The sequence below is a fragment of the Nicotiana tabacum genome, chromosome 8 (genome assembly GCF_000715075.1).
Source record: "Nicotiana tabacum cultivar K326 chromosome 8, ASM71507v2, whole genome shotgun sequence".
NCBI lineage: Eukaryota > Viridiplantae > Streptophyta > Magnoliopsida > Solanales > Solanaceae > Nicotiana > Nicotiana tabacum.
In genome coordinates this window covers 186,277,267-186,303,992 of record NC_134087.1, presented here as the reverse complement: position 1 = coordinate 186,303,992, position 26,726 = coordinate 186,277,267, and the positions used below count along the sequence as shown (strand labels likewise).

At 38.7% G+C, this 26,726-nt stretch overlaps 1 protein-coding gene and 1 pseudogene across 1 annotated transcript; one reads left to right on the top strand and one right to left on the bottom strand.

Moving 5' to 3' along the window:
* Nucleotides 1–14,145: 14,145 nt before the first annotated feature.
* LOC142163446 (uncharacterized) lies at nucleotides 14,146–15,771 on the top strand. Its single transcript, XM_075220731.1, has 4 exons — nucleotides 14,146–14,341; nucleotides 14,405–14,888; nucleotides 15,126–15,300; nucleotides 15,388–15,771. The coding sequence occupies exons 1-4, from the start codon at nucleotides 14,146–14,148 to the stop codon at nucleotides 15,769–15,771; spliced, it is 1,239 nt and encodes a 412-aa protein (XP_075076832.1).
* Nucleotides 15,772–18,822: 3,051 nt separating this feature from the next.
* LOC107783175 (DNA-directed RNA polymerase D subunit 2b-like) lies at nucleotides 18,823–25,703 on the bottom strand (annotated as a pseudogene).
* Nucleotides 25,704–26,726: the final 1,023 nt, after the last annotated feature.

The window sequence follows — 26,726 nt, the reverse complement described above, 5'->3', positions numbered from 1 at the left end:
GAACGATGTCATGGGATGTGTTGGTACAATTAGCTTGAAGTTTTGGGGGTCCCGAGTAGGTTCCGGGATATTTTAGGCCGAAAATCATAGATGTAGCAGGTCCAGGTGGGTTGCAGGCCCCGGAATTCACCCACGCGGTCCGCACAAAAATGAGTGTGCCCGTGGTGAGTGCTGTGCGGACCGCACAAAAGCGGGCGCGGCCACGGTAGGCATCGCGCGGACCGCACAAAAGTGGGCGCGGCCGCGGTAAAGAACCTTCCCGCTGGTCCAACTTCGGAAGCTCATATCTTTTGATCTACAAGAATTTTGAGGTGATTTAAAAACGAAAGTAGTAGCCTTCGTGTCTAGTTTCCAGAAAGATAAAGATATTGTAATTTAGACATATGTAGAAAAAGTTATGGCTAAAATACTAAAGCATGTCACTGCAGAGGAAGGCTTGTGCGGCCGCGGTCGTTTTTGCGCGGACTGCACTGGCTTGTGCGGACCGCGATCGATTTGGTGCGGCCCGCGGTAGTTGAAATCTGAGGGGTACCTATAAATACGAAGTTTTGGGTTTTATTTAATATTTTGACCTTGAGAGCTCGGATTTTGGCGATTTTTCGAAGGTTTTTCAAGAAATTCATCGGGATAAGTGATTTTAACTCAGATTTGGCTAGAATACATGAATCTATCACTGAATTCATCATTTAATTCGTGATTTGGGATGGAATTTGGGAAGAAAATTGTGATACCTTTCAAAAATGTAAAATGATGATTTGAAGGATCAAATGGTATCGGAATTGGATAATTTTGATATGGTTAGACTCGTGAGGGTATGAGGATTCTGAAAATGTAAATTTTACCCGATTCCGAGACATGGGCCTGGGTTTTGCTAATTTTACTCGTGAGACTCGTGAGGCTCGGGTTTTGCTAATTTCTAGATTTTTGATATTTTTCGAATGTTTTTGCTTGGGCTTTGTTCCCTTAGCATATTGTGACGTATTCGTTCTGATTTTGAATAGATTCGACGCGCGTGGAGGCCAATTCGAGGGGCAAAGGCGTTGCGAGATAGAGAATTAGCCAATTCGGGGTGAGTAATGGTTGTAAATGATGTCCTGAGGGTTTGAAACCCCGGATTTGCATATCGTAGTGCTATATTGAGGCAAGATACGCACTGGATGATGAGCGTGGGGTTTTTCACTACTGGGGATTGTGACTTGGTCCATCCCGATTGATGATTTTACCGAATATTTGACTGAAATTCATTTGTTATCATCATGATTTGGGATGATTGTCATATTTGGGCTTCGTGCCAACTATTTGAACCCTTCGGGGATTTTTATCACTGTTTCCTCACTTCTTGACTTATTATTTGAACTCAGTCCAGTTGATATCTACTGTTTTACAAACTCAGCCACTTTTACTCAGATTTGAAACTTAAATGATATTTCTACATCATGTTTTGGGCTGAGAACTACTGTTTGACTAATGCCCAATGGGCTTATGATGATTTCCGGACTGAGTGAGGCCGAGGGCCATATGTGAGGATATGCTGAGTGATATGAGGCCGAGGGACTGAGTTACTATTTATGCCACGCGGTGGCTTGAGTGATGTGAGGCCGAGTGATATGAGGCCGAGGGCCTAAGATACTTTATATGTCACGCGGTGGCTTGAGTGATGTGAGGATATGCTGAGTGATGATGCCACGAGGTGGCTTGATATAGTGCTTGGACCGTAAGGGGCCCCTCCGGAGTCTGCACACCCACAGTGAGCGCGGGTACCAATTGTTCTGAGTGATTGATGCTATGCCCGAGGGGCTGATATGAGTGATTATGAGGTATCCCGAGGGGCTGATACTATTCTGAGAGTGAGCCCGAGGGGCTGATACTGTTCTGAGTGATTGATACTGAGCCCGAGGGGCTGATACTGTACTGAGAGTGAGCCTGAGGGGTTGATACTATGCTGAGCAATTGATACTGTGCCTGAGGGGCGAATTTCTACTAGTTATTTACCTGTTAAATTACCGGTTTTACTTGTTTTAAAAGGAAAATCATTTGATGTCTTCACTTATTTACTGCTTTGAGTGATTTTTACTGCTTGATATGGAATTGCTTTGTGCCTTTATGTGTTTTCATACTTTCAACCATTATTTATAATTATTAATCACTGAGTCGGAGTACTCACATTACTCCCTGCACAGTATGTGCAGATTCAGGCATAGCAGAGTCCGCACCTGAGCGCTGATTCCGTCTAGGCTAGGCAGTGATTTGGAGTTACGAGGTAGCTGTTGATGTCTGCAGTCCCTTGTCTCTCTTATCCTCTATCATTTATGTTTTCTTCAGACTGTTGTATCGGATTCCGTACTTTGTAGACCTATAGCAGATTATGTAGTAGCTCATGACTTGTGACACCCCCAGTTTGGGCTGTGTCGGGATGGTTCTTGCGGTTGTTATCGTTAAATTCCGCAATTTATGAGTATTATATTATATGTTATTACTGTTTATGATGATTAACTGTTTAAAAGAGGTGTTCCGTTTTGGTCTGGCTGGCCTTGTCTTCACGAGAGGCGCCATCACGACCGGGTTCGGGGATTGGGTCGTGACAAGTTGTTTTGGGTGCGCGTACACAAGTGAAGGTGGAGTTCTGAAAGTTTCTCATGGTGCTCTTGTGATCGTGGAAGTACGCAAATCTGGTACATTGTATATCTATTGGGATCTACTATTATAGGTGTTACTGCAGTTTCAACATCAGATAATTCAGATTCTGACTATGGTATCCTGATCCCGTGGCACCAAAATTTATAATCAGCAGAGATGTAATCATTGATGAATCCTCTATGTTACATTCAAGAAAGGAGTCTTCTAGTTCTTGTAATACAGATAAAAGGAAGAGTACACAGAAGTAGGTGGAGGTTGAGATTGGCATTCCTTCTGAGCCAAGCTTATCAACTTTAGAGCACAATACAGTTGAAACTCCTAAAGTTGAGCCAAAAGCTGAAATTCCTGAAGTTGAGACTCTTGAAGTTGAACCCGAAGAAGAGGAGTATTCTATAGCCAAACATAGACTAAGAAGAGAAAGTAAACAACCATTAAGGTTAGGAGATTATGTTTCATTTTCTTTTTCAGTTGCACAGGAAACTGAAGAAATTGGAGAACCATTGAAATATTTAGAAGCGGTTTCTAGTGCTAATTTAGCCAAGTAGGTAATTGCAATGAATGAAGAAATTGAGTCTTTCCATAAAAATGGTACTTGGTCTCTTGTGAAGCCGCCATCAGGAAAGACAATTGTTGGTTGCAAATGGATCTTCAAGAAAAAGAAAGGCATTCCAGGGGTTGAAGATGCGAGGTATAAGGCACGATTAGTTGCAAAGGGTTATAGTCAGGTACAAGGAGTTGATTTTAATGATATTTTTTCACATGTTGTTAAACATAGCTCTATTTGTGTCTTGCTTGCCTTGATTACCATGTATGATTTGGAATTCGAATAGCTTGATGTTAAGACAACTTTCTTATATGGCGAACTTGAGGAACAAATATACATGCATCAACCCGAAGGATTTGAAATTGAAGGAAAAAAAAGATCACGTTTGCTTGTTGAAGAAAATATTGTACGGATTAAAACAGTCTCCAAGAGAATGGTACAAAGGTTTGATTCCTTTATGTTGGGTCATGGTTATTTGAGGAGCATGTATAATAGTTGTGTTTACTTCCAGAAGTTAAATGATGGTTCATTTGTATACCTATTATTATATGTTGATAACATGCTCATTGTTACTAAGGATTTGACAGGAATTCAAAATTTGAAAAGTCAGTTGAAAAGTGAAATTGAGATGAAAGATTTGGGAGAAGCTAAGAAAATCCTAGGCATGGAGATCAAAAGAGATCGAGGAGCCAACAGGCTATTCCTGACCCAGAAGAAGTACTTAGAGAAGCTCTTGGAAAGGTTTGGCATGAAAGATGCTAAACCAGTAAGTACCCCTCTTGCTGCTCATTTTAAGTAATCAGCTGCTCAGTCACCACAGTCAGAAGAAGAAGAAGAGAGGTATATGGCACATGTACCTTATTCCAGTGCAGTCGGTAGTATTATGTATGCAATGATGTGCACACGCCCAGATATTTCGCATGCAGTTAGTATGGTGAGCCGATATATGGCTTGCCCTGGTAAAGCACATTGGCAGGCTGTAAAATGGATTATCAGATACTTGCTAGGTACTCCAACACATTGGTTGGTTTTGTAGACTTGGATTATGTAGGTGATCTTGACAAAATAAGATCACTAACAGGGTACGTATTTTGCATTGGTGGTTGCGCTATTAGTTGGAAAGCTACATTACAACATGTAGTAGCTTTATCTACTATCGAAGCAGAATATATGGAAGTGACCAAGGTTATCAAAGAAGCCTTATAATTGAAGGGTCTATTTGCTGAACTTAGTTTATACCAAGGTGGTATTATCATTTTTTGTGATAGTCAAAGTGCCATTCACTTAACTAAAGACAAAATGTATCATGAGAGGACGAAGCATACTGATATCAAGTACCATTTTATCTGGAAAACCATTGCTGATGGAAAAGTATCTGTTCAGAAGATCAACACTAGAGACAATCCTATTGACATGTTCACAAAACCTCTTCCAGCGTCCAAGTTCAAGCTTTGCTTGAACTTGATTGGTATTTATGAAGAATGATTTCGCCCATTGGGGCTTTTACGGAGAATGTGGAGCAAATGTACGATATCAGCCAAAATTAGGCCAAGGTGGAGATTTGTAATATGACTAACCTTTTGGCTTCTTGAGGGGTCCACCATGTGATAGATATTGGCACATGCCAAATTCACTTGCTCGCAAATTCAACTTGGGGACCAAGTTTTGTCATTGTGTGGTGGAAGATTAAAATGCTACTGTAGCATTCTTTGAGCTCAAGGCTTTCTTACCTATAAATAGAGGAGTTTCTCCACAGTTGAAGACACACCAAATTCAAGAGCTTTCGCTCTTGTCTTTCTTTCTCCTCCTTTATTTATTAAGAGTATTTTGTAAGAGAGTTGAGTATTGGGAAACACTTGTGTGAACCTTTTCTTTGGAGTGATCTTGTGAGGTTATTCTCTCGGAGTTATTTGGGACTAATTAGAGTATTTACCCTAATTTTGTACTCTTGTTGATATAGTGAAATTGCTTCTCTCCGCTTGTGGGCGTAGGTCTCCTTGACCGAACCACGTTAAATTTGTACCTTCTTTATGTGATTTAATTACCGTTATTTTTAACTTGTATTGTTTTTGTTATTGTCATTATAACGTTGTTTGGCTAAATTCCGCACTACCCGGATTTTCGATCCTAACAGAAGTAGTGTTTGGACGTATCTTTAATTTATTTTTTTGGACATGTTTTTAATTATTTTTTTAAAATTAAGGTTTTATGAGTAAAAATTCCAAAAAATCATTCTAGGGTATAACCAAACAATATTTTGAAAGAGAAAACAAGAAAGAAAAAGAGAGCACTTTCTGAATTTTTAACCCTTGCGAAAAAATCCCTGGTAGGGAGCGCTTCCCCCCGAATGGGGCACTACGCGGTGCTGTAGACATCGAAATTTTAAGAGATCAAGCCAAATCCTAAATTAAAAATACTACGGGACTTTTGAAAACCTAGGAGTTTAATAGGGTTCTTGGAAGTTACTCTACCCTAAACCCTAACTCACACCTATATAAAGGGATACATATTCCCTTGAAGAAGGGTCTCAAAAATCCCATAAGTTCTCGGGATATTCACAAAGGGATCAAGGCATAAAATAATGTCGTGATCAATAGATGCTTTTCTTCATAATCAAATACTTCAAGAAGAATATCCATACAATGATCGACTTTCATGGAGATCAAATAATCCAGAGAGGTCCGTATCATCCTACGTTCGAGAAACATATTGTTTCAGCCCTCGAATCACGGAGATAATCAGGAGAGAAGAATCAAGGGAGAAATTAAACAGAATTGTACTCACAATTAATTAGTAAAAATATTTTTCTCTTATTTTGTGATTGCAGTTTATTTTTCATATGTTAAAAATTAGTTGCAAACAGGTGCAAATAAAAAAAAAAAACCCTGCTAGAACATATAATTTATTGACATAATATTGTTACAAGATCTCCAACAGACCTTGTATTGAAAAAAAAAAAGGTGAATTGTTTTTCTCTGTTTGATAAATTGCTCGCTTTTTAAAAATTTTGGATTTTATTTCAAGATTTTTGGAAATTTGAAAACAACTTTTATATTTCCAAAAATTTTAAATTTCCTAACAAACCTTCAAAACTTGAATCAAATTTTAGCCAAAAATCTTCATCTTGTTTTCGAATGGAGGAGGTCCATTCATTTTTGACTAATTAATACCTTTTAAATTTTCAATATACGCTTTATTAACATTCTTATCAGAAATTTCAATTTGCTTAATTTTAAAGTAGAATAAATCATTATCAATTTCATCTTTGAACAAAATAATAAAGATGCATAGAAATTGCCTGAAAATGTCAAGGTTGTGAAAGATTTGCGAATTTGAATATCCACAAGTATTTTGAAGAAATAAAAATCGTATCTTTTGTATAAACCGTATTATCGCAAGAAATATGTATCTCAATTCTCAAATATTAGTATTTTGATTATTCACTAGAAGCCTTCCCAACCCTGTAGTTATACCACCTGTTAGGTGAAAATAAATATATGAATTTTTACCTCTTATAGCAAATTTTTACACCTTATTTATTATAAATAAATACCTTGTTATAAAATTATTTTTATATCTACCTTTTAGGTTTTATAGCAAATTATGTATTTATGGTCACTTCCTACTGTTAAGCTATTAAATACGCTGTGAAATATTTTTCTCTCTCGTACCTTCTATTCTCTCTCTCCCAATAATACCAGTATTGTATACAATTTTGTTAAACCCACGTTCTCTCTCCACTATCTCTTTCTCAACCCAGTATCTTCCCCACAAATACAACCACCATTATCAACTGATTCATCTTCATTCTCTCTCTCAAGTTTCAAAATTGAGAGAGATATGTATAAGAGAGTTTCCTTACCACCGATGATAGATGAACAAATTCATACCATAGATTATATAAGAGAGTTTCCTTGAATCAACAAGATTCACTGATAGTTCTCCAGCAAAGTCTCTGTTTCCTTTTCATTTTGACCAGACTTAAAAAATATGAATTATATTCTACAGTTTGTATTCATATGTATTCAGCATATTATATATATGTATTCAGATATATCTGCAGTATATATTCATATATATTCCACTATATACAAGAGATTGTATTGTATGTGCTCTGCATTTTGTATTCACATGTATTCAAATATATTCAGATTGTACTATGTGTAGTGCATTTTGTATTCATATGTATTCAAATATATTCAGATTGTATTGTATGTGTAATTTATTTTGTATTCATACGTATTCAGTAGATTGTAATTATGTATTCAAATATAACTGCACCTGTGTGTATTCATATTTATTCAAAATATAAATGCAGTATGTATTCTGCAGTTTACTAAATTATATGTTTACTAACTGTTCTAAAAAGAAATCATCACGAACCAACAGAACTTCCACGAACGATAGCAAAAAAAAGGAGGGATTGGAACTCTAAAGATTGCTCTGTATTGTGTTAGTTTTCTTCTGGGAAATCTTTTCTATAACGGAAAATACAGATTCTGCGTGTTATAATTGAGTTAGTTGAGTTATATTAGGAGTCTATCGCGTTAATTGATTCACTTACCATCTTTAAACAGCTGAAAAGACCATTTTTTACACAGTTTACGTTACTGTATTCACGAATACAGCTCGCGAATACAGTCGAATACAATCGTTGCTTAGCTGGACTCTCCTATTTCACGCTGAGTTTTTCTACTGTATTCATGAATATATTAGCTTAAATACATCGAATACACTCTATAATAACTGAAAATATAGGTATAAGAAGTAATTTAGTAAATGATAACTATAGCTAGCTAATAACCACTAAACAATAGTGGTTTGTGAAAATTTCTCATTAAATAAATAAGTCTTAATCCATTGGGCTAGCCTATTTAATTGGGCTAAAGTGATGAGCCCACTTCATTAAGCCTAAGATGTCATATTCCTAAAGGCCCAGATTGGCTAAGTGATATGTCAAAAAATGTCTTTTTTTTCTAGGGCAACCATGGCATTGATTGTGACCATAACATACTTCTTACTTCTATCACTTCTTTTTTGTTACACCTTGTGTATTCGGCGTTATTATGCTGTAAATGGGATAATTCGATAGGAAGATAACTTCTATGAGATATTTAAATGATGCGATAGTTATACGTTAAGATTGGAAGTCATTTGAGTTGTGATTAAAAATTCGACAAAGATCGCGCGCAAGTTACGGGTTTAAATTTCACTGGAATTTGGATAAACTGTTGATGACCTTTTCTCTCAATATACTGGGAGTTATGGTGTGTTATACCTACCGAATCGAAGGTCTATGAGTCTAGTTTCCAACGCAACAAACCGTTCATTAATACGACTTCGGAGTAGAGAGATATTAACATTTTCGTACAGGGGTGCACACTGTTACGGGAACAGTATGCCTAGTCGGGTTTAGTCAAAATTTCTTTATTTAAGTCAATTTCTAAAACAGAACCCCTGCGTTTTATCCTCTCCAAAACAGAACAAAAAACCTAGGGATTTCCTCTCAAATTTCTCCCATCCATCTAGCCAAGCATAACAACAATTTAGTCATCCTCAAGATGGAGAACACCATGGTAGCTTCGGAAATCGTGAATTCTTCGGTGTTTCACTTTTCATAGCAAGACTCCGCCTTGAAGTAATTTCGAATTTTGAGTAATTCTAGTCACATAAGTTATGATTTAACTTCCTCTTTGATCTTTGTAAACTTCTACCATAAGAACAAAGTTTCTTGCAACATGGGACCTAATCTGCGTCAGATTATCAACTGAATCTATCTGTTTTCTAGTCCCAATAATAGGATTAGTCTTATTACAACTCATCCTTTGAAGACATGAAACGTTCATTAACTATGTTTGTTTACTTGTGCAGATTAATAAATTAGTAAACCACATGTTTCCTTTTGCTCATAAAATTATAAAACTTTCCCCATCTAAGAACTACTTATTAAAATGTTCATACTTGGAATGTACTACTTACTACTGTTTTGGTGGGGCTGTTCTATATGGATTTATTGTGTTGTTTGGATATGTGAAGACATGTATGGAATCATGTCAATGAGGAGATATAGTAAAGTAATATTTGGTGGTGTGTTGGGGGAAAATTAATCTACAAAAGAGTCTACAAATTCATGGCCACAAGTTGTTCGCGTAAATGTCTAAACGAAGAATTATTTAAGCTATGAGCTTGAATTTGATTTTGAATGGTTTGTATTATGTAGGAAATCATTCCTAAGGCTTTTGAGGTCTTGGAAACAGTATATAACTCCATCGACAAGGTATGTAGGGCTTTCGCTATACTTTTCGGCATGACTAGAATTCGAATAAACGTTTATCGAATTGTCTCGTCGGATTCGAGTTATTTCACCTTCAACTTATAAAGATGCTTAGACCTGATCTTTTCTCATAGATTGCTTACTCTAGAGGATATTTATGAATTCTCGGATTTCCTTGTTCCTTGCTTAAAAAGAACTAGAGCCTTTTTACTCGTTCTCCTTTCGACGTTCATATAAATCATGAATAAGTAACATTTACTTCAAAGGTACTCATAATACACAACTCTCATGTTCTTAGTACTTGTTGGCTCGTAGTTGAAAATTAAATAGTTTTAGCCACAACCATGATAGTCGGGGAATAATGATGATAGGCCACTTCGACTCTTCTTAGAATACGTCTTTTAAGGTTGGTTTCGCATTGCACCTATATAATTTATGATTTAGTATATGTATGTATTTACTTTCATTACCGAGCCGCATTATAGACGGCCGGGTATGATACATATTGTGTAACCACTGATCAGTTGGGATTACCGAGCTTCACGTGGCCGGGTACGATTCTACCGAGCCTTTATTATGGCCGGGTATGTTATGGATATTATAGCCCCACAGAGGGATTTATTATTATATAATGTGATATATTATAAGTAGCGATAGTGAACGACGGTGTCACGAGCATACATTTATATCCATGTTGAATTTTAGTTTCCTACCGAGGCTAGTTTCAGAATTTAAATTATCTCTATGTCTCTTCTCTTGTTAATTACATTTTTCATGTTACACTTGTCGCCCTACATATTCAGTACATATTTCGTACTGACGCATTTTTATGCGCTGTGTTCATGCCCACAGGTTCGAATAGACAGAGTGGCGTGCCTCCTCAGTAGGAACCCCAGGATCAGCGTTGGGTTTCGCACTCCACTTCTTCGGAGTTGCTGACTTTGAGTCCATAGGTACTATTACAGATGTATATGTGTGGTTTTGGGCATGTCAGGGGCTTTGTCCCGCCCTGTTGAGATTATCTTACACTCTTAAAGGCTTGCAGACTAGCGGTCATTGTATATATATATTTTTCGTATCGCCATATCGGCCTTCTGGATAGCTGTTATACTGTTGTTACAGCCTTGTTGGCCTAGTTTATATATATATATATATATGTCGTGTTGGGCTCTTCTGCCTGCAGGTTATTATATTTCAGATCATATCTCATGGTTGGTTCGCTCGGGCCTTCGGGCATCGGGTGCCAGCCACACCTCCCAAGGTTGGGGTGTGACAAACTTGGTATCAGAGAAGGTCAGTCCTAGGGAGTCTACAAGCCGTGTCTAGTAGAGTCTTGTTTATGGTGTGTTGTGCACCACACTTATAAACATGAGGCTATTGGGAATTTAGGATTATTACTTTCTTTTTGATCTAGATCGTGCAATAGAGCCTAATCATAAGTGTTCATTCCTAATTCTCTTTTTTGTTTACCTTCTCAGTGATGCCTAACACTAGGAGACGACAAATGGCTATGAAATTTATTCAGAGGTTGGACGAGGAGGCGGGAGAGGGCACAAGTCAGGTGCCACCTGCTAATGTAGATCAACATGAGCCACAGAATGAGGCTGATTCTCAGGCTTCCGGGGCAGTACCCCCACCACCCCCGGAAGGGCGTAAAGGAGCTAACATACCTCTAGTCCCTCTCCCAGTTGTTCCTGATCAGGACCTAGACATGCAGAGTGCTGTACAATTGCGGACTCAAATAGTGGCCTCCCAGGCCCAACACCAGACCCTCGATATTGTTGATAGGTCCGTGAGTGCGAGAGTTCGGGACTTTATCAACTTGGATCCTCCAGTATTTACAGGGGTTGATCCTAATGCTGACCCACAGGATTTTCTGGATCTTATGCAACGGACCTTACAAATTATACATGCCACGGATGTTGAGTCAGTGGAGTTTACTTCTTATAGACTACGTGATGTTGCTGTGACATGGTATGAGACTTGGAAGCAGACTCGGGGGCCTAATGTGCTACTAGTGACATGGAAGGAGTTCTCTGAGGCATTTTTACAGCAATATTTGCCAATCGAGCTTCGAAGAGCCCGACGAGATAGGTTCTTACACTTAGAACAGGGTAATATGAGCGTTTGGGAATATAGCATGCAGTTCAACTCTTTGGCTAGGTATGCTCCTACGATTGTTGCTGATATGAGTGATCGGGTATACCAGTTTGTTAGGGGGCACACTTGATAAATGAGTGCACTACAGCTTCTCTAAACCAAGGAATGGATATTTCCCGTATTCAAGCATATGCACAGGGTCTAGAGGATCGCAAGAGGCAACAACGAGCCAATCGAGAGCATGATAGAGGGTAACAGAAGAGGGCGCGGTTCGCAAGTAACATAGGGGAGTTTCGAGGTGGATTTAGGCCACAGTTTCCCCAGCGGCAGTCTTATCCGGCAGCCAGTGCACCGCCACAGTTTCAGGGACAGCGCCAGGATCGGACCACTTATTCTGGTCCAGGTCAGAGTTCACGGACCCCAGGTCCACAGTTTAGAGGCGAGTTCAGTCAGATGAGGCCTCAGTTTCCTAGATGTGATCGATGTGGCCGAAATCATTTTGGACCATGTCGCCAGGGTTCTGATGCATGTTATACATGTGGACAACCAGGTCATATTATGAGACATTGTCCGATGACAGGTGGAGGGGGTATGGCTCAGCCGACGGCATCTGCAAGGGGCTTCTTCTTCTTCGGTACGTCCTCCTAGACAGAGTATGCAGACATCAGCTGGCAGGGGTAGGGGAAGATTTGGAGCTTCTGGTTCAGGAGGTCAGCAGAATCACATATATGCTTTATCGAGTCGTCAGGATTTAGAGTCATCTCCGGACGTGGTTACAGGTATACTATCCGTCTTTTCTATCGATATGTATGCCTTGATAGATCCTGGTTCTACATTGTCGTATATCTCCCCCTTCGTTGCTAGTAAATGGGATAGAGAGCCTGAATTGTTGCAAAAGTCCTTTGAGGTATCTACGCCAATGGGTGAGTCTGTTGTAGTTAGACGGGTATATCGAAGTTGTGACGTGAAGATTCATGACCGCCATACGTTAGCTGATTTGCATGAGCTAGAAATGGTTGATTTTGATATCATTATGGGTATGGATTGGTTGGCTTCTTGTTATGCCAATGTAGATTGCTAGACAAAGATTGTTCGTTTTAATTTTCCAAGTGAGCCTATTATTGAATGGAAAGGTGATGCTGCAGCGCCTAAGAGAAAGTTTATTTCTTACCTTAAAGCTCGAAGGATGATTTTGAAAGGGTACATCTATCATTTGTTACGAGTGCATGATATGGAGGTGAAATCTCCAACTCTTCAATCGGTTCCCGTCGTGAATGAATTTCCTGATGTATTTCCTGATGAACTTCCTGGTCTTCCTCCAGAAAGAGAAATCGACTTTGCTATTGATATGCTTCCAGATACTCAACCAATATCTATTCCTCTATACAGAATGGTTCCTGCTGAGTTAAAAGAATTGAAAGCCTAGTTGAAGGATCTTTTGAATAAGGGCTTTATCAGGCCTAGCACATCTCCCTGGGGTGCACCAGTGTTGTTTGTTCGTAAGAAGGATGGTTCGTTAAGAATGTGTATTGACTATCGCCAGCTCAACAAAGTGACTATCAAGAACAAGTACCCTTTACCCAGAATTGATGATTTGTTTGATCAGTTGCAAGGTGCCAAATATTTCTCAAAGATTGACCTTCGATCCGGCTATCACTAATTGCATATTCTGAAAACGGCTTTCCGGACTAGATATGGCCATTATGAATTTCTTGTGATGTCTTTCGGTCTTACTAATGCGCCAACAGCTTTTATGGATTTAATGAATCGGGTTTTCAAGCCATTTCTAGATATATTTGTAATTGTTTTCATTGATGATATTCTAGTATATTCTCGATCAGAAGCAGAACATGAGGATCATTTGCGTGTGGTGTTGCAGACTTTGAAAAATCAGAAATTATATGCTAAATTCTCCAAATGTGAATTTTGGTTAAATTCAGTGGCTTTCCTTGGGCATATCGTTTCCGATGAAGGTATTAAGGTAGATGGTCAGAAAACTGAAGCAGTACAAAACTGGCCTAGACCTACAACTCCTACGGAAGTTCGTAGTTTCTTGGGCTTAGCTGGTTATTAACGGAGATTTGTTGAGAAATTCTCTTCTATTGCTGCTCCCATGACAAAATTGACACACAAAGCCGTTAAGTTCCAATGGTCTGATGCATATGAAAGGAGCTTTCATGAGTTGAAGAAACGCTTAACATCAACACCTGTTCTAGCACTTCCTGAAGGATCTGAAGGTTATGTGGTATATTGTGATGCATCCAGGGTTGGATTGGGATGTGTTCTAATGCAGCATGGAAAAGTTATTGCATATTCTTTGAGGCAGTTGCGGAAGCACGAATACAATTATCCGACTCACGATATTGAGTTAGCAGCCGTTATATTTGCCTTGAAAATATGGCGTCATTATCTTTATGGTGTTCATGTGGATATCTATACAGATCACAAAAGTTTACAATATATATTTAAGCAGAAAGACTTGAACTTGAGACAAAGAAGATGGCTTGAATTGCTGAAGGACTATGATGTGGATATTTTGTACCATCCGGGCAAAGCGAATGTGGTAGCTGATGCATTGAGTCGCAAATCCATGGGCAACTTGAAGCATGTAGAAGCTGGGAAATTAGAAATGACTAAAGAGATATATCAATTGGCTAACCTGAGTGTACGACTACATGATACAGGTGACCAGGGTGTAGTAGTCCAAAATATTGCGGGGTCATCACTGGTAGCTGAGGTAGAAATGCGTCAATTTGAGGATCCGGAGTTAGTCAAAATTAAAGAGAGTATCCCTTTTTAGAAGAAGCAGTTGTTCGAGCAATCTGATGATGGAATTCTAAAATATAAAGGCCGATGGTGTGTACCTAATGTTGGGGAGCTTCGTAAGCAAATTATGACAGAGATGTACAAGTCTCGGTACTCAGTTCATCCTGGTTCAACCAAAATGTATCATGATCTTCGTCAGCTATACTGGTGGAACGGCATGAAGAAAGATATAGCCACATTTGTGGCTCAGTGTCCCAACTGCCAGCAGGTTAAAGCTGAACACCAGAAACCTGGAGGGCTACTTCAAAATATTGAGATTCCAGCTTGGAAATGGGAATCGATTAATATGGATTTCATTATAGGATTGCCCAATTCTCGCCGTAAGTTCAATTCTATTTGGGTCATTGTGGATAGGCTGACAAAATCAGCTCACTTTCTCCCAGTTAGGACCACCTATTCAGCTGAAGACTATGCGAGCCTGTATATCAAGGAAATAGTTTGGCTACATGGAGTTCCGTTTTCTATTATATCTGACAGAGGTGCCCAATTTACAGCTAATTTCTGGAGGTCTTTTCAAGAAGGTTTGGGTACTCTTGTTAACCTTAGTACAACATTTCATCCGCAGACCGACGGACAAGCCGAACTCACTATTCAGACACTCAAAGATATTTTGCGAGCTTGTGTCTTAGACTTCAAGGGAAGTTGGGAAGATCATTTACCACTTATTGAGTTTGCCTACAATAACAGTTATCATACCGGTATTCAGATGGCACCTTATGAGGCACTATATGGGAGGAAATACAGATCTCCTATTGGCTGGTTTGATGTTGGCGAGACAAAGTTGCTAGGACCTGAATTGGTACAGCAAGCTGTAGAAAAGGTAAAGTTGATCCAGGAAAGGTTGCGTACAGCTCAAAGTCGACAGAAATCATATTCAGATAACCGACGTCGAGACTTGGAATTTGTTGTGGGAGACTGGGTATTCTTGAAAGTGTCGCCTATGAAGGGTGTAATGAGATTTGGTAAGAAAGGAAAACTCAGCCCTAGATATGTTGGGACATATCAGATTGTTCAGAGAATTGGGCGAGTAGCCTACAAACTTGACCTGCCACCAGAATTAGAAGCAATCCATCCGGTATTTCACATTTCCATGCTTTGGAAATTCTTAGGTGATCCTTCTTGCATCAGCCCTATCGAGGATATTGAAGTTTCCGAGAACTTGTCATATGAAGAAATACTTGTTTCCATTCTTGACCGTCAAATCCGTAAGCTACGGACTAAAGAGGTAGCCTCAGTAAAAGTACTTTGGAGGAGCAATAATGTAGAGGAAATGACATGGGAGGCCGAGGAGGACATGAAGTCCAGATACCCTCATTTATTTGAGTCTTCAGGTGATATGCCTGAGACAAACATGGCAGGTGTTGCACATATATCAACCAGTGACAGTTAAGGTAATTAAGTTATGGCTAACCTTCTTATTATCATTATTGTATAAGTAAATGGTCGGGTGAGGCCAAGTTGATGTTATTATTATGATGTGTAGCCCTGTGTGGCCTTAGATATGTATGTTTGGGCTGATGACAGGTTTTGGATATTCATATTTATAGGGGAAACTCTGGTGAAATTTTTTTAAAAATAAAATAAAATAAAAATTCAGAAGTTAGGTTAACCGTTAACATTCGAGGACGAATGTTCTTAAAGAGGGGAGAATGTTACACCTTGTGTATTCGGCGTTATTATGTTGTAAATGGGATAATTCAATAGAAAGATAATTTCTATGAGATATTTAAATGATGCGATAGTTATACGTTAAGATTGGAAGTCATTTGAGTTGTGATTAAAATTCGACAAAGATCGCGTGCAAGTTACGGGTTTAAATTTTACTAGAATTTGGATAAAATGTTGATGACCCTTTCTCTCAATATACTGGGAGTTATGGTGTGTTCTACCTACCGAATCGAAGGTCTATGAGTCTAGTTTCCAACGCAACAAACCGTTTGTCAATACGACTTCGGAGTAGATAGATATTAACATTTTCGTACAGGGGTGCACACTATTACGGGAACATTGTGCCTAGTCGGGTTTAGTCAAAATTTCTTTATTTAAGTCAATTTCTAAAACAGAACCCCTGCATTTTATCCTCTCCAAAACAGAACAAAAAACCTAGGGATTTCCTCTCAAACTTCTCCCATCCATCTAGCCAAGCATAACAACAATTTAGTCATCCTCAAGATGGAGAACACCATGGTAGCTTCGGAAATCGTGAATTCTTCGGTGTTTCACTTTTCAAAGCAAGACTCCGCCTTGAAGTAATTTCGAATTTTGAGTAATTCTGGTCACATAAGGTATGATTTAACTTCCTCTTTGATCTTTGTAAACTTCTACCATAAGAACAAAGTTTCTTGCAACATGGGACCTAATCTGCGTCAGATTATCAACTGAATCTATCCGTTTTCTAGTCCCAATAATAGGATTAGTCTTATTACAACTCATCCTTTGAAGACATGAAACGTTCATTAACTATGTTTGTTTACTTGTGCAGATTAATAAATTAGTAAACCACATGTTTCTTTTTGCTCATAAAATTATAAAACTTTCCCCATCTAAGAACTACTTATTAAAATGTCCATACTTGGAATGTACTACTTACTACTGTTTTGTTGGGGCTGTTCTATATGGATTTATTGTGTTGTTTGGATATGTGAAGACATGTATGGAATCATGTCAATGAGGAGATATAGTAAAGTAATATTTGGTGGTGTGTCGGGGGAAAATTAATCTACAAAAGAGTCTACAAATTCATGGCCACAAGTTGTTCGCGTAAATGTCTAAATGAAGAATTATTTAAGCTATGAGCTTGAATTTGATTTTGAATGGTTTGTATTATGTAGGAAATCATTCCTAAGGCTTTTGAGGTCTTGGAAACAGTATATAACTCCATCGACAAGGTATGTAGGGCTTTCGCTATACTTTTCGGCATGACTAGAATTCGAATAAACGTTTATCGAATTGTCTTGTCGGATTCAAGTTATTTCACCTTCAACTTATAAAGATGCTTAGACCTGATCTTTTCTCATAGATTGCTTACTCTAGAGGATATTTATGAATTCTCGGATTTCCTTGTTCCTTGCTTAAAAAGAACTAGAGCCTTTTTACTCGTTCTCCTTTCGACGTTCATATAAATCATGAATAAGTAACATTTACTTCAAAGGTACTCATAATACACAACTCTCATGTTCTTAGTACTTGTTGGCTCGTAGTTGAAAATTAAATATTTTTAGCCACAACCATGATAGTCGGGGAATAATGATGATAGGCCACTTCGACTCTTCTTAGAATACGTCTTTTAAGGTTGGTTTCGCATTGCACCTATATAATTTATGATTTAGTATATGTATGTATTTACTTTCATTACCGAGCCGCATTATAGACGGCCGGGTATGACACATATTGTGTAACCACTGATCAGTTGGGATTACCGAGCTTCACGTGGCCGGGTACGATTCTACCGAGCCTTTATTATGGCCGGGTATGTTATGGATATTATAGCCCCACAGAGGGATTTATTATTATATAATGTGATATATTATAAGTAGCGATAGTGAACGACGGTGTCACGAGCATACATTTATATCCATGTTGAATTTTAGTTTCCTACCGAGGCTAGTTTCAGAATTTAAATTATCTCTATGTCTCTTCTCTTGTTAATTACATTTTTCATGTTACACTTGTCGCCCTACATATTCAGTACATATTTCGTACTGACGCATTTTTATGCGCTGTGTTCATGCCCACAGGTTCGAATAGACAGAGTGGCGTGCCTCCTTAGTAGGACCCCCAGGATCAGTGTTGGGTTTCGCACTCCACTTCTTCGGAGTTGCTGACTTTGAGTCCATAGGTACTATTACAGATGTATATGTGTGGTTTTGGGCATGTCAGGGGCTTTGTCCCGCCCTGTTGAGATTGTCTTACACTCTTAGAGGCTTGCAGACTAGTGGTCATTGTATATATATATTTTTCGTATCGCCATATCAGCCTTCTGGATAGCTGTTATACTGTTGTTACAGCCTTGTTGGCCTAGTTTATATATATATATATATATGTCGTGTTGGGCTCTTCTGCCTGCAGGTTATTATATTTCAGATCATATCTCATGGTTGGTTCGCTCGGGCCTTCGGGCATCGGGTGCCAGCCACACCTCCCAAGGTTGGGGTGTGACATTTTTACCCTTTAGCAGCAAGCATATGGTCGTCTACTGCCAATACTTTCCCATATTATTCAACTAAAATTTACATTAATAATTCAATAATCAACTTGAGAGAGAGAGAGAATGTCTAAACATAAATAGCTTTTTCGACCTGATAACCAACAAGGTTTGATACAAGCAGACCATCTCTTTTTGCATCAACACGAGAGATATTTACACATAAAATTGTTTGTCATCAACAACTGTACCAAAATGTCTGAATGATAAGTATAACCTGGAGATGAGACCTAGACACTAGCAAATCTCAGTGTCAAACTTAAGCGATATGCCCATGCTGAAGAGCTCCTGGCATAATAACTTTGCACCATATGACACATCAACCTTCGCTATGTCTTCAACTGATTCACAGAAGCGGCAATACGGGCCCCTTACTTTACCACCTTGCACGGACCTCTGGATTACATTTGTCATATTCTTGAATTTCCCACATATGTGCATCTGGGAGGAGTCACTAAGTGTGAAAAGGGGTTCATGCAAATTCGCTGCAGCACCATGAGCTATAAGACAGTCGCGCTCCATTTCACCAAATTTAATTCCACTGAAGCATTTTCTGTCAGCCACAGGTTGGCGAGTAAGGGGATGGACTAGTCCAGTATTGCGGAATTTCACTTTGTCTTCAGCCATATGGATAAGGCGCCGGTAGAATGTTGGGCCCATGAAAATCAGGTTTTGAGCCATTTCACCTGTCCGGCCATTGTAAACTCTCTCATTTCCCCATCTTGAGAAACCTTGCCTACAGGTCATATACCATTTACAAAAGTCAATGACAAATCACCAGAATTCATGTTGAATACAACAAAGTAACACGATCACTGCCTAACTGGTTGGCATAATTATATATAACTATGGAAAGGGATACTGCTTTCAGATATCATACTCATGAAACTGCTCGATTATGGCATCAACTGATAAAGTGGAAAAAGGAGTGGCATATTTCTGACCACTACCTAGGGCAATACCCTTTCCCAAAGCGGCTTCAAGCAGCTGGTTTGCCTTGAAGGAAATGCATGGGGATTGATTACAATGTCTGGAACAATCCCTTGAGCTGTAAAAGGAAAGTTCTCCTGAGATTCCAGAAATCCAAGGACACCCTTTTTTCCGTCCATGCTGGAGAACTTGTCTCCAAGACATGGAGAACGAACCTGCACCAGAATATACAAGAATACTGGAATCAATAAAAGTGAATTAGGATTAGTTCAATTCGTGTCATGACTTAGTATCAGCTGTTGTTACTTGGGACCTTGTCCCACATATGTCAAAGACAAGGGGCTAGGACAGCTTATGAGCTCCCTCCCACTCGCCTCGTAAGGTATCTTTTCAGGACCAAAATCCCTCACACCATGTTGGTGGCGGAGTAATACCCCATGAGAATATGTTGAAGGATCCACTTGTCAATAGGGTCCGCTAAAGGGCGGATCCCTTGTAGTTGGCAGCCAAAAACTGCTTGTTGGGGGTTGAGGGCGCTCTAATGGTACATAGAACATTTCCTACATTGGTTGAAAACAGGGATCTTGGGTAGTTTATAAGCTCCCTTGGCATTACACCATGTGATTTGCCTATAAACCCCCCCCCCCAGGGTAATACTTCCTAAGGACATGTTGATTCTTCAGAATTTACATCAGTTGGTCCTTACAACATCAGGCTGAAGATTTTCTACAATGGCTTCTAGTTTTGAAGCTTTAGCAAAGTTTAGTAATGCTACTTATAGACAAATCTGCTTTTATTCAGTTCACTGGCTACTCTTTCAAGGTGTTCATTAATGAGAGATCAAAGTACTTGAAGCTATAAATAGTCTACATAGCATTTGTTCTCCTTTTATCATGAAGACCCCCCATGAAATGCAACGGAATTAAGAAGCTTGCTAAATCGACTGCAAACAGCTCTTCTAAGCCTTAATATGGTTTTTCAAATAATTACTTGTTTCTCATAAACATGTGTCTTAAAAAAAGTTCAATATGGAATATATAGAGTCACATCAATAGAAGCATATATATATATATATATATATATATATATATATATATATATATATATATATATATATGTATGTATGGGCATCTTACTTGTCTCAGAGATACAACAGCAAAATTCTTCCCTTCATCATTGGCAGAGAGCAGAACTTTCTGAACCATACCCCTCTCGGTATGCTTCAGCTTGACACTGTGATCAGCCCCTGATTCTGCGTATTTCCCAATTATGAAATCCCCGCTCTGGAGATTTGCCCCAATGAATGGAAAACCATCATCATCTAGGCTGTCCACTCGTCCAATTTTACTCTGGGTTTTCCCAAAGTTAACAGAATCTTCAACCTTTAGCTTCTTTCCAATAGCTTCCTTATTGCCGACTTCAGCCTTGTAGCTTGATGTTTGGCATATTTCGATACGTGTTGATGTTACTTTACTCATGTTTTCTTGGTTATAGCCAAGGTGAACATTTACTGCAACAATAGCACATTGACCACTGAAGTATTCAGGCTGTGGAAGCATTCCTTTCTGGTTACGAGCATTTTTGGGCTTCCCAAGGGAATCTGACAACTTTGTCCTGAAAAGTGGCCTTTGAGGATAATACAGTTGATGGGTATTTGTATCAACTCTAATGTTTGGATTCACTGTTGAAAACCCAATTGCTTGTTGAGAGTGCTTCTCAGACTGATAGAGGACCCTCCTAGAATGATCATGATTTGCAAAAGGGATAATACCACAGCTCAAACCTAATAGGAAAGATATGTCCAACTCACAATGGGTATACTTAGCGGGTGGGTTCTCTTTATCTGCTTTTAAGAGGCATTCAACTCCCCATGCAGTTCGACAATCTTCTTCTTCTTCAGGTCCTATAAGCTCAATAATCCCATTGTCTAGAAGAGATTGGAAGCCATAGTCTCCCCCTTTCAAAGCTTTGATTTTCTTTAGACTTGAAACAACAAGAAGAGGGCGCAAAATCCTTCCCGCATCAGAAAATATGCGAATTTCATCCTGCTTCTCATCTCTCTTAACTTCCACCAAGAATTTGGATTTCAAAAATTGTATCTCTACTATAGCATTATGGTTATCCTGAAATAGCACTTATTTCCATTTAAGGAAACTCTGCAATGACAAGAGAGGATTCTCTAGTGGTAGACCCTCTACTTCCAACCAAGAGGCCGGGAGTTCAGTTCATCACGGGAGGAAAGAGGCACAACCCACTTTTGGCTGCTTGAGGGTTCGGGATTTGTCAGCATACAAGTTATTCAACATTTAATACAATATACCATAAAAGTCACATCTATTTCAGGAACAAAGAGAAAATGAGTCTTTCACATTTGGTTAATAGTTTTACAATCGCCTTCTTAATGAATTTATGGATGTAATTTTCTACTTATGCTTCTGCTTCTTCGAAAAAGCTACAATTTGTAGTTTCTCCCCAAAAGCAAAAGTACTTTTTCATCTTGGTCAAACACCTTAAATTTTTCAAAAAGTACTTTTTTAACAACAAAAAAAAGTACTTTTAGCCTCCCGGAAGCTTGGTCAAACAGGCTCTAAATCAAAATGATCAGTTAAACTGATGTGCGACCTTATTCCAGTGGCACTTACATGATATTCTACATCCAATAAAGTAAACCAAAAAATTTTAATCCTACTTGTGGGAAAACGAGAAAAAGACAAGTTTCTACGTTTGGCTGACAGTTTTATAACCATCCTTTTGGTGAATCAATGAACATACTGGCAATATAAACAAATATTCAACAACAAGGCTTTATGATTCTGCTGTACATAATTAAATGAAATTGATCATGAGCCGACCTGGTGTGGCACTTCATTCCTGCGGCGCTTACGTCTTAGCTTTGAAACAAAGAGTGCAAAATCTTCACATACTCCAACCCAATCCCCATTTAGAAGCACCTTCTGCTTTCCGTGGAGTGAGGTGGCACTATCATCTACTAACTGTTGCATCCCACACTGGAACAATGTCCCAAGAAGTGGCTTCACAGTAGTAGTGCTGATAAGACCCATACTAGCCAAATTTTTTACCAAGCCACAATTTTCTCCATCTGAGGTAGACAGAAAACATACCTTCCCACAGTGTGAAGGATGTATGGATAAGTTATTTTAACAGTCATTAGATTATCATACTTAAGATAAACAAAACAGAAACAAACTACCAAAAAAAATTAAGACAGAATTATTAAAGGATCAGGAAGCAAGACAAATGAAGTCACCATTTTTGCTAATGGAAAGCACAAAAAATTGGTCGATATAAATACAAACACTTACGGGTATCTAGCATCGCCAACCTTCCCTGTGTATTTAACCTGCTGACGCATTTTCCTCATATCAGCCGTCATCTGCAATGGATTGGTTCGTCTAAGAGTAGCAACAACGCCAGAAACCCTCTCCATTTTCTTGTAAGCGTGACACCAGTGTCCAGTCCAGTTGAAAATGCCCTGGAGAGACCATTGGTAATTATGGATGCATCCAAATATTGCTCAATTGGTTGGACTTGTCTATCTCCATAAAGATCTCTTTGCATAGCCCTGACCATGCGCCTCTCGGCATGTTTAATGTGCGCCCTGAGCTCTCGTTCAAGGAGCTCACCAGCCAGCTCCAATCTCTTGTTTCCAAAATCATCTCTGTTGTCAACCTTTCTGCGACCAATGAATGAGTGCAAGAGGCACTTTACCATATAGCCAAGGAAGCGAGCCTTCTGCTTGAGGTCACTAAGATTAGGGAACAGGTATAGTTTTATGCACTCCTCAACAGATTCTTGAGGTGGAAATTTACAACCCTTTATAAGTGTATCAACATAAGCGAGAGCATTTTTCCCCTTCCTGAAATCCTCACAATTCTTATCAGCATTGTGGATTGAAGCTACTAGTATATTGACGATATTAGTATCTTCAGTATCCACATCAATTAAATTTACTACCTCTCTGTCAGAGGATACACCTAGAGCAAAAAACAAGACCCAAATTGGCATTTCCGCCAGGAAGTGCACTCTGAGGGCTTTTTCTACTCCCTTAATGTGCTCAAGCTTCAAGGTCTCAGTCAGTTTAATGTAGACTCTATTCTTTTTTTCAACTGGGCGATATGCAACCGTCCAAGTGGAATTGTTTGACAGCTAGAGTCATTTTAAACAGATCTGCTCCTGTGCAATGAAGGTCTAAAATGGAAATTGCAAGATGTTCAAATTTAAAGAACTGCGATAGAGATTTATTTCTAACAGGCCAAAAAAGGTTAAACATTATTCTATATCCTATAGTAATAGCACGAATGAAGAAGGCATGCCCAAAGTTACATATATTCCTTCAATCCCGAAAAGAATGGTGGATTTGGAGTATGAGAGTCAAAAACATTTACTTTTCAATATGAATTACGTACCCATTTTTTTTTCTTTTTCTGAAATAAAACATTACTCCTACATAAACAACATAAGACATACTCAAGCCACAAAAGGTTGCATATAAGAGTACCCGGCTTGAAGAACAGAGAAAGAACTGCTGCATATTGGAGCACCTAAAGACTCTTCAAAGGTAATAATACTACTTTGTTTTACTACCAGTTCAAAATTTTGAGCAATGGTTAACAAGTGAAATTCCACCGTTTTGAGTTATGCTAGGTTGATGCATAGCAAAATGGCTGGCATGGCTGTATTTTTAATTGTATCTTCTATTTTTCCCTTAGCACATTAGGTCCCTTTTTTTGATGAAATAAGTTGCTTAATTGCAGGCATCAAGAAGATGCCAAGTTACATAAGTGATAAATGTTAGCTCCATTGCAATACAACATTAAACATGCCCAGGGAGCTAACCAAAAAAACCAAAAGTAGAAGGGGACTAAACCAGAGTAAGTGATCCTATGAAGTCTAGGAAGGGAACTACATTATTTACAGGGGCTAAAGTACAACTGAAGAGATACACAAGGCATTTAGCTTTTAGAGCATGGTTAGGAGTTGAAATGTCATCAAGAGTATACTAACTACCACCAACGTCTAGCCTTGTTTTCTATGCCCTCTTTAGGTAGAAGAGAGGGAGGCGTCGAAAGTGAGGTGCTAGCAAGAAGATCTTACCTTTTCAGCCCCTTTGATTATGAAGTATCCCCCACTTGTCGCTACTAACTAGTTTTTTAGTATACACCTGAAATCATATACAAAGGTAAACAATGAAATTAAACGAATAAGAAAACTAGCGGAGACAAAATAAATGACATGTTGGGTATGTTCTCAATGCTAACTGGAAAGGCAATCATCGCATGACATGGATGAGAGGGGATTATAGGTTCAATTTTGTGAAGTTCAAAAAGATGATATCAAAAAATTAAGGATAACGAGTGCATGCAGCTTAGAGCTCATATTTCCTTTGTGATGATCATTTTTTTACTTTTCGTCAGTTGGGCAATGCATTTAATTCAATAAAGAGCTGTTCAAGAGAGACCAACAAGATTGGCAACTTAATATACAGAAAAACAACACAATGCAATCATTTTAGAACATAGCTGGCCAATTCAAATTTGAGAGTATCAAGAAAATGACCAAATAGAAATAAACAGAGAGAAATTGATACACAAAGAAGTATAGACTATAGACAACAACAAACAATTCCTAACCTGAACATGAGTCTCGACCATAATCCTGCCAGAATAGGTCATGTTCTGAAGGCGAGCATGTCGTGGCCACAAGTCCAGGTACTCTTTCTCACTGTTCACAGAAAATGTTTCCCCTGCCCAAAACTTTGGACGCTCAATGGTTACTTTCCCAAACTTAACAGAAGCATGCTTCCAATCACCATCACCTCTCTTTGATGGATCATACCCTGGCTCGACGTGGATCTCCCCGACTGAGTCAAACAACCTTTGGATTCCATGGTTGATGAAGTCATTATATGAATTAATCTGGTGACCGATTAATCCATACTTCTCAAAAAATCCAGTTGATGCCTTTTTACAGAAGTGCTTCAAGAAACCTTCACCCAACTCTTTTACTGAATCCACATCAAGATTATCATCGCCATCCTCATCCTCATCCCAATCATCATCATATACTTCAAAGAGATCATCATCAATATCAAAATCCGTCATCGCTGATCCATTTGATATCTTCCCTTTACCACTACTACATCCCACGTCTTCCATGATATCAGAAATTGTTATATGAAAGAAGCACCTGCATCAAGAAGCGCCTATCGATATTAACTTTATTCCAACTTAAAATTGGTAGGCATAAACATGATCTCTCCATTCAAAAAGCATATTCAATTAGTAGTACAGTACAGAGACAATTTTGGCAGCTAAAAGTCTTTAGATAGCCCAGCTAAAACTGCAACAAAATAGAAATTTCCATCATTTTCCAAGCTCCTTCTAGAAAGGACAAAAGACTAAATATATATCTATCAGGTGAAGGCTGGGATTACTTGGTGAAATTTGCTCTTAAATTTAACCTGTTTTTTACTGTTGAAGTTTGGCAAATTTGTCCCACATCGGTGGGCTCTTGAATTTTGGGGGGATTTTCCCCCTATAAAAGAAGGCCTAATGTTTAGGATTTAAACACACCTCTCATTTGCCTTCTCATCTGTTTAAGGCATTTGTATCTTCTCTCTTTAGTATTATTTCACTTGTATTTTTGGAGTGGAATAAAATATTTGGTTGTGTCCGAGGAGTAGGCAAAATTAGCCGAACCTCGTAAATTCTGGTGTTCCCTTTATTGTTGCTTTATTGTCTTATTTATTATTTGGTGGCTGTCATAATTTTTTGTATAGTAGTTGTGACTTATTCACACTCTATACATTTGGCTTCCGCAACAATTGGTATCAGAGCCAAGGTACTGTCTAAGTATGCTCTGTGGTTGCAGCATAGTCTGATCTTCCACATCAGAAAAGATTTATCTTGGTAACTGAGTCAAGGTTCTGTCTGAGTATGCTCTGTAGTTGCAGCTTAGTCTGATCTTCTACATCAGAAAGGAAATAATCTTGATTTGTGTCGTCAGCTATTAAATAATATTTGTGTCAAATATGAGAGACAATAAACAAGAAGAATCTACATCAAGTGTCAACAACACATCATCATTGGCATCTTCGCTTATGACAAGAATTCTGTCAAATGCGAAATTTGCGGTCGAAATATTTGACGGGTCCGGACATTTTGGGATGTGGCAAGACGAGGTTCTAGATG